The sequence below is a fragment of the Condylura cristata genome, unplaced genomic scaffold (genome assembly GCF_000260355.1).
Source record: "Condylura cristata isolate star-nosed mole 26May11 unplaced genomic scaffold, ConCri1.0 scaffold00027, whole genome shotgun sequence".
NCBI classification, from domain to species: Eukaryota; Metazoa; Chordata; class Mammalia; order Eulipotyphla; family Talpidae; genus Condylura; species Condylura cristata.
Window position 1 is genome coordinate 6,723,343 of NW_004567128.1, and position 9,290 is coordinate 6,732,632.

The 9,290-nt window shown below is 38.5% G+C and overlaps 1 protein-coding gene across 1 annotated transcript in view; it reads right to left on the minus strand.

Annotated features, from left to right (window-relative positions):
- The window catches only part of BEND2 (BEN domain containing 2), a 30,405-nt gene extending 21,115 nt beyond the window's left edge, over positions 1-9,290 (minus strand). The window contains exons 1-3 of the mRNA XM_012730239.1: positions 8,999-9,290; positions 5,825-6,013; positions 4,327-4,478 (exon numbers count right to left, since the gene is read on the minus strand). Coding sequence (XP_012585693.1) covers positions 4,327-4,478; positions 5,825-6,013; positions 8,999-9,290 — 633 coding nt within the window. The remainder of the gene's footprint in view (positions 1-4,326; positions 4,479-5,824; positions 6,014-8,998) is intronic.

The following is a 9,290-nucleotide window of genomic DNA, read 5'->3' on the forward strand; positions in this document are numbered from 1 at the left end:
ATACACTGCTGAGGGGAGCAGCGGGGGGTGTGGGGGTGGCACAGAGGTCTGCTGTGCCATGTGGGTCAGCTCCCTGGCTGGGGATCGAACTCATATCCTGTAGTGGCTGCAGGTAGCTTCATAGTGCCGTACTTTAACACGCTCTAAAGCTTAATTTTAAAAGATAGCTAGCTATCGCTCATTTGCACTGATGATGCTTTTTAATGCAAATCAAAGGGCGTTATTTAGGATATTTGCCATTCACACTCACCACAGTTGGGAGGGACACAGAAAGATGAGGAGCCAGGGTCTGGGTTCATGCTGTTATTGCCCAGGCAAGTCGAGCAATCCGTCATCTCAGGGGCGTTTGCCAAACCAGATTCTTGAGGCAGAAGTGCTAGAGAAGCCTGTGCAGATGCAATATTGCTGGTTATTTCAGCAACTTTTTTGAAAAAGTAAGGCAGGGAACCAAACCAGGACACGCGTGACCTGACGGAAGACGCAGCTGCAGTGAGTACGTGGAGGCACCCCTGGCAAGTGGTGGACTCTCCCTGAGCACTGGCTGGTGCAGCTCAGGGAGCACCATGAGCTAGATGCTCCTATAGGGTGGATCCAGCCTTTCCACTGGGAAAAGTGGGCTATAATTTCCCTGTCCAGGGGAAGAGAACAGAATGGGTTAAGGCCTTTTCTTGGGATCCTGATTTTTAATTTCTCCAGGAGGTGTACAGTCATAATGTTTTCTGTAAATCCAGGTGATTTGTGAAATGTCACAAATCCAGAATAAAGCAACTGTGTTAGAATAAGAATCACAAAGTCGGTAGACATGTTGATAGCTATCTTCACAGTGTCATTTTCTGCATTTAAGGGTGAAATGAATTATTATATGGCTCTGCTCTTCAACCCAGACTGTGATCGCACCTCAGATATTATGCTCATAAACGTTTATATATATATATATTCAGTATCTTAATTTTTAAAAGCTAAACTTTATAGCACTCATCCAGTGGTTTTTAGACAGCCTTGCTAATCTCACAAATTATTAGTTTTCTCTCACTTGTAATTGAATGGTATCTTTAAGAACAGGAGGGTTATCAAAGCAATAAAAATGTTTTACTAACACTTACATGGCTTAGTGACAATGTTCTCTCATTCCAGGCACGTTGCATATTTGAAATAATTCCACAGAGGTGGTTAATCTGGCCACTCATGGTTTCAATAAGTTCTTGCAAACTCTATTATAATAAATATTTAAATATTTAATAATAATAATAAATACATAAAGCAGTTTCTATTTCAAAAGAAAATGAACAATTAAGAAAATATGATTAAGCCAAATGATAACTGCTAGGAACAAAGGAAGTTCCAGAGTGATCAGACATTGCTTGTTCACGATGCCTGGTTCTTGATGACAGTAGAGCGAATGAGATGAAGAGCCTCAAGCTCCTGTTCCATGTCCCACAGCAGCTGAGGAGCCCTCATCCTGGGAGCAGACACGCCCGTTTCATGAGCCCCCACACTTATGCAGTCACTTTACATCAAGGAAGGTGCTATTTTAGCAAAGAAATTTTCAAATCTGCTAAAAGGTCAGAGTCTGTTTCCACAAAATGGCAGTGTGAACTAACAGACAGTGAGCATTTAAAGATATTTAGTGAGGTAAAGAAAATTTTAACTCAATACTTTGGAACACTGCATTTAAGAGACAGAACACTGATGGAGTGGTGTTCCATAAGTTGGTTTTAATGATTTTATAATAGAAAATTTCTGATACATTACTCTCCTATTAATATTATAAAATATATGTAATATACTTAATATCACTAAAAGTCAAATGAAGCACTAGAAAAAATAAGTCCATATACTTCTTTCTTTTTCACCTATGTTCCAAAAGAATAATAGTCTTCTAATATAAGGCAGAGTTAAAGTAAAACCAGAATATGCATCCATATGAGACTGAGAAAGAGCTGATTTTAAAAGGGAATAAGGAAAGAAGTTACAAGAACCCAAACTTAAGCTAGTGAGTATCAGAATGAGTACAATGTCTATAATAGATAGGTATATATACAGACAGATGTGGAAACAGCTACGTCTATGTACACACACACTAAATACCTACATTTATTTCCTAGTCCTGTCAATTGGAAGGTCCTAAGATATGCCCCAAGAGCAGCAATGAATACACCATCTACAATACAAATAGCCATGGTTCCTTGGAGAGAGGAGAATCTCAGAGCTGGGGTAGGGAAAGTACAAATAAGCCTTGAACATCATGTGACGTCACACACTCATACACGTGAGGGTATGTAAAAAGGCCACAGGCACCAATTGAAAGGAGCTACTAAGATGGAGTACAAAATAGCTGTGGATTTTCTATTAGACAAGGAAAAGAGGAAAACAAAATAATGACAAATCCATGAGAAATATTTCCTTGAGCATGAGCTAAGGAGGAACTTCACAGTATATGAAGGCTGAAAAGAGAATTTGCATCGTTTCCTTTATGAGAACGTGAATATATCTGGTAACTAGCAATTAATACTAGATAAATATTCAATCAGATACACATTCATTAATGACACATCTACCTTCTTCATAATCAAGTATTCATGCTCTTGGTTAAGTAGATTTATTATTAAACCAAAATGAAATAGAAAAAAAAAACTGCAGGAAAAATTCAGCACTTCCATTCTGCTTTCAAGGAGTGCCAAAGGCCTAAAGGATTCTTCTGCCCGCTGCCCGGGCTACAATAACACGAAAAGATGGGCTCGCAGATCTGCTTTCTTACTAACCCTGATACATTTAAGACACTCTTCTCCATTAGGCTTAAATCATCACACTTCAGGGTAGAAAGACTAATCTTCTGGTAATGGAGCGGGAACTGCTTTAAAGGCAAATGTTTCTAACCACAAACAAAGAACCATGGGCTAGGGGGCTTCTGATTTTCAAATAATTCAACAGTGACACTCTGTGGACAAAAAAGGAAACACTTAAGCACCTGTTTTTCCTTAATAAATGAACTTCTAAGTTACCTCTGGGTGTCAAATATGGTATAAATAAGCAATTAGAAAATACTAAGCATTACATTTAGTTATAAAAACTATTCTAATGATGAACTATGGACTACAAAGTAATTCTAATGAAAGCATAACAAGTAGTTACCCATTTTAAGTTAACTGAATTAGCCCTGCATTACAAATTTATTGGACAGCAAAAATTATATGGAATTATAATACAAATTAGTGACTACCTGAACAATATATTGTCAACTTACATCTGTATAGTGCTTGATGCTTTTCAAAGTACTTCACATAGTTATATTAGAAATCATGATTCTTGGGAGGCAATTAATACCCCCAGAGATAAAAATATTGAGGCTAACAGAAATGAAGAGAATGACTTATACTAATTAGGAGGTATGACTATCCACATTCTTATGCAAGTTTAAAAATAATTTTGTTAAACTAAATCATATATAATTTAATAATCTATTTTACTCAGCTTCAGAAAGCAAGAAGCTTAGCTAAATATGACAGAAATGTAAAACAGTGCAACAACTTCAGAAAACTGGTAGTTTCTTATAAACTTTTATCTACTCTGTGACCCAGCATTTCTACCCAAATATTATCAATTAAACATAAACATATGTTCACAAAGAGATCCGTAACAATGTTCATAGCCACTTTACTCATAATTACCAAAAACTGGAAACTATCCAAAATGTTCATCAAAAGGAGAACAAATTTTAAAATTGTACAGTCATAGAAGAAAATATTTCTCAATAATAAACATGAATTAAATCTTGCTGCAACCTGATGAGTCTCCAAAACATTATTCTAAGAAAAGAATGCTTAAGGAATGATTCCATTTACATGAAGTGTTAGAATAGGCAAAATTAATGTAAGATGGAAAAAGCATCAGCATGGTATTTCCCCAAGGTTGGGGACTTACTGGGAAGAGACACAGGGTAACTTTCTGGGACAATGGATATGTTCTTTATCTTGATGGGTATACATTATTTGTCAAAATTCATCAAACTGCACATTTAAGAACTGTGCATTTCTTAAATTGTAAGATGAACTAGTGGTTACCAAAATGGAAGGGGAAGGGGAGATATTGTATAGGGGAAAATTGTATAGTGAAGGATAGAATTGGGTTTTCAGTAGTGAACTTGATGTAGTATATACACATGTTGATTTTTAACAACACACAAATGAAACTGATAGCGTTAGAATGCAATGTTATTTCAATAAAAAGAAGAAAAAGAATTACACATCACTATATGAAATAAAACTCAATTTGGGGGGAAAAAAGAATGAGAAGAACAAAGAAAAATTTTCACTATAATATACAAACCATATTATTCTCCGTTGGACTAGATGATCGTCCTCTTTTATAAGATGGGATAAAATCCACTTCTTCAGAGGAGGGGCTGAATCTTTTTAAATTTTCTGGATGGTTCATCTGAGAAACTATTTGATCATCCAGCAATGGTAAACCTGTAGCTCCTGAAAGACACAAAGAGAGTTATTGACCCACTCACTACTTCATAAAGTTAACTCAGATATGTTCTCAGAACGCCAACTCAAGTAGAATCAGAGCCCTGGTACAAGGTTAGGGAATGACAAAAGGAGAAAATTTCTGCCAGTAATTTAGAATAGACCCTTAAAAATCAAAGTGCTCACGGCCCTCCCTGGTGGCGCAGCGGGTTAAAGCACAGCACTGAGAATCTAAAGCCGCTTCCACATGAGTTCGATTCCCGCCTGCCCGGGAGGTGACCACATGGCGTGGCAGACCTCTCCTGACCCGCCCGCTGCTCCCCTCAGCAGTGTACTTCATCCATCTGCCTGTTCTGCTCCCCACTCTGTCTCTGGTGAAGCCTCTCACCGCCCCTGAGCCTCTGGCCTGTACCTCAGTTCTGTATGCACGAATAAATAAATCTTAAAAAAAAAAGCGTAAAAAATCAAAGTGCTCAAATGAGATGGGAAAGGCACAAAATGATGTAAAAATAAACTTATTATATTATCTAAAAAAATAAAGAAACATCAACTAAAAAAAAAATCAAAGGTCTATATCGCCCATGCCCAGGAACAAGAATTAAGATCAAACTCAACTCCAACTTGTCAAGTGAATGCTTCACAACTGAGAGGCTGCAGAGGAAGTGCTGGAGACAAGGAACAAGAGAGCGTTCCCAGCTGCTTTTGTTAAGGAGCTTCCCCAAAGGGCTTTTTACTTAGGGAGCAGCAGGTCTCCAAACATGAGGTGAGGTCCACAGTAGTTTGCCCCCAACCCCACAACGTGCGCACTAGACAGACCACTAAAGACACAGTCTCCTTACCTGCTAGATAAGACTGGTTTGAATGATCAGACAGTCATTTCAGCTCTAAGATCATGACTGCCCTCCCTGAATTAATATTAAACCCAAACAAATGTATATGACATATAAGGCAAAGCATCCAGAATTATGTAAGCTCAGTTATGCTCCTAAGTCACTTAACTCTGTCCCAAGCGGTTTTTCCTTTAAGTTTTTGCTTTGTTATCAAGTAGTTATAATTACAGTCACCAGGTTTAATTTTTCAGACGGAAAATATATTCTCTGCAGTAAACATTCGCCTCAATTATTTCTGACACTACCTTCCTCATTCCCCAGAGAATGAAAAGGGGAAAGAAGACATTACAAAGCTTAAAGGAAGGGAAAATGCAAGCACAGATAAACTGTGTAATATTACCATGAAGTTTGGCCTTCTGATAGTAACTAATTAATATAAAAGTTTTAGGAATATTTAAGCAATTTGCTGGAAATGAGAATAAGGAAGGAAGCAAAATATCACACCAAGACATTTAACAAAATTACCATATATTTGTGTTGGTTGAGGAGAGTTATCATGTTCATCTTGAAAATCTGATTCTATGGCCAGCATGTCATCATTGGAAATGCTATTGTCAGTATTCTCTGCTTCAGAATCTTCTATTAACACAACGTCATCATCATCATCATCATCATCATCAGTGTCACTGTCTTCAATAGTAATAATAATATAATCTAAGAATGAGCAAAGAAAAAGGTTAGATTGAACACCATATTAAATAGTATCTAGAAAAACCCACCTTATAAATTGTGGAATATTTAAAAAACATACTATAGCTGGAAAAATTAAATAATTCCCTATCTCTAAACACTGTAAGTTTGGTATGAAATCACTTGTATGAAGTTCTGAGGCATAATTATATTTGTATGTATGTATATATGCACAAATAATATTAGTTCTAGTACAGCCAACTTTATAGAACAATAAATTTTTTCTCACCTAAGAAAGGTGACCACCCAGCCCATGCTACCATGTAATGTATTCACTGATATGTTTTTAACATTTAAAATGATGCAGTTGATAATGGATAGCCACACTTTGTGGCGAACATGAATTCCCAAACTTGTCTTCTAAAGATTAATATTAATCCTTATAACAATAAATACAGACATAAAAAACAAAAGTAAATATTGTTATTAAAAAAATTAAATTCAAATTGAATATCACAAAATGTGTAATAGATGTTCACGTAGAATCTAGATGTGAAGTATTAACTCAGTAAACCATCTTAATGAATATGTAAGAGTACCTCACACAAAATGTGTGCTCTATAAATGGGCTTTCTTATTTTTTAAAGTTGACCTGAAAAATAAGAACATACTAATTCACAGATCATACTTGCATGGCATCAGAAACTCAAATTGCATACATTATTTGAAATAGCATTAAAATAAAATTAGCTATCACAAGTGGGTAGGGTGGTGTGAAAATGGTGCTTAGTTAGGAATCATGTAATTTAGGCTGCCACTCAAGCTCTGTAGTTATCCAGAGGTATGATCTCTGGGCCAGATACATCTGCTCTATTACCTCTGTATTCTCATCCATAAAACATAGAACTGGGTTTGGAAAGTCCATCTGAATTCTAATTAATAGATGGCATGGGGAAAAGTAACAGAAAATTAGAAACTACCTAGTTATCCAAAGAAAAGGGAATTAAGTAAATTATGGCATTTCCACATGACAGAATGGTACATAGTTAATGAGATGGAAATCCTTAAAAATTTTCCAAACTTACTGATAGCAATCAAGAAGTTGATAGTAGAAAGACTTATGAAAAAAAGATAGAAAAGGATTAAAAGAAAAATAATATTTAATTCGAACTTTGACAGCAGAAGCAAACTGCAATCGTTATAGCTAAGTCACTGCCTCTGAGTCACAAGTATATCTTCATTAGGCTTCACTTAAAATTATCTTCATTAAGCTTAGACTTCATAATCAGACAGAAATAACAAAAGTAACTGAAATTTCACTTCACACATCAACAGATTTTTCAAACTAGAACTGGTAGAACTAATGACAACTCCATTAAAATCATTCAGTGATTTTGTAAAATTCCAATGAATTATTTTAGGAGTATGCAGAACTTTCATAAGCAATTTTTAAAACACAACATTTAGAAGTGTCTTGTTTTTTGAAGGTCACGCTTTCAAAGTGCTAGGAACTCAGTTGCCATGACTTATCCGGTAAGATACAGTTCACAGTGGTGAGGCCTGCAAACTGCCTTTTCACGTGATGATTTGTGCAGGAAATATATAGCCAAATAGAGCAGATTTACAATGGCCACATGGCTCTGACTCTGAAGGCAAAACATCAAACTTTCCCTAAAAAACACAAAACTGTGTCAGTACATTTAACAACCATTTTCTAAATCCGTAAGGGATCTCAAAAGCGGTCCTCCCACCCTCCCTAGCAAACTTTAGAGGCTACTAAGTGTGCCAGCTTAGGGTTAATGCCTCCCAGATCTCCCCGCAAGCAAGCTTGAAACCACTCGAGCCCAGTGCCAGCTTTATAAAAGGTTGCTTGCAAAAAACAGTTCCTAAACATTAAGTCCGTTTAACACTTCATTTTATAAAATTCTAAGAGTCCAAACTAGGCAAAGGCAGGAAGACAATGGAGGGAGGCAATCCCCCAAAATTTAGAGCTGTTCAATCTTACTGCAGATGGGGTGTGCTCTGGAGCATACAAGGGAACCCCTTCTTTACAGGGGTCCTCACATTTGCAGTATTCTCTGAATCCTGTATCTGCCTTCTAGAAACAAAGAACAGGCTATGCACACCTACATCTTTATTTTTTTTTCGTGGTTTACACACTTAAAAATAAAACAGCAAAAGCTGCAGTGCTTGTTTTTTGAGCAAATGCAGTTACCACCAAATGCTCAAAATTAATGTCTCAGTCTCAAAAGATGTTATGATGGATCTGCTAGTTCGTCAGTTCTTTAAATTTGATGTACAGTCTGAAAGTCTCGGACCTTCTGTGACCTCTAACTCCTCCAACAGGGAAAGAAAGAGAATAAAAGCTCAATTCGTCCCAGAAAATCAGCACCAAGTACTTGGTAAGTAACCAAATCTCAAGCGTTCACAGGCTTACATCCCAGGAGGCTAAAGGAAGTCCCACCCACCCTACTGCAGCATTGCTGAAATGAGAAGCCGCTAAGTTCAAACTTAATCTTCCAGCAAGTTCTCTCCTCCTACAGAGCCCCGGCAGCTGAGCTGAATCATTTCCCGCCACCTTATGCACAGTGTTCAGCAATAGCTGTGGCGCTTGCAGGCGAGGGAAAAAAAAATTTTTTTTTCTAAGAAAAAGCGCGCATTTTGTATCTCCTCTGACTCGCAGAGCTCGTGGTGCTGCTCTCAGGTGGGCAGCGCGTAAAGGAACTTGCTGCGCGCCAAAACCTGAGCTCCGCTCAGCTTCCGCTGGAAGCAACAGCCGGGATGGTTAACAACCACTACAGGGCCAGGAAAAAACAGCCGGACCTCAAACCAGATCGAGCCTCTGTACTATGGCGCATTGATCCCCAGTGTCACTGTGAGATCCTAGAATGCCAAGAGCTGCCGGAACTTGCCTGTCCTGGGATCTCAGCAAGCCCTGGGAACAGCATGAGCTGGCGGACAGGGACGCCCCACGGGCCCCCAAACCATCTCATCTCGAGCCCCTGCTACTCCATGAGCCCGGTGGGGGTGGGGGGGGTCCCATGATCACTTCCTGCAAAGCCACGAGGCCTAGCAGCACTACTAACTCCAGGATCACGTGAACACTTGGAATATCTTCAGCGCGGGGGTGGGGGTGGGGCATCACGCGCGCCACGATCGCCTCGAGCTCCTGGAACACCGTGGAGCGGCAGGGGACACCACAAGCCCTTCGAATAACCTCGAACCCCTTCAACACCAGGAGCTGAAGCAGGGGAGGGGAAGCCATTAATCCCAGCTTCACCTCCAGTTCCTGGTACACCAT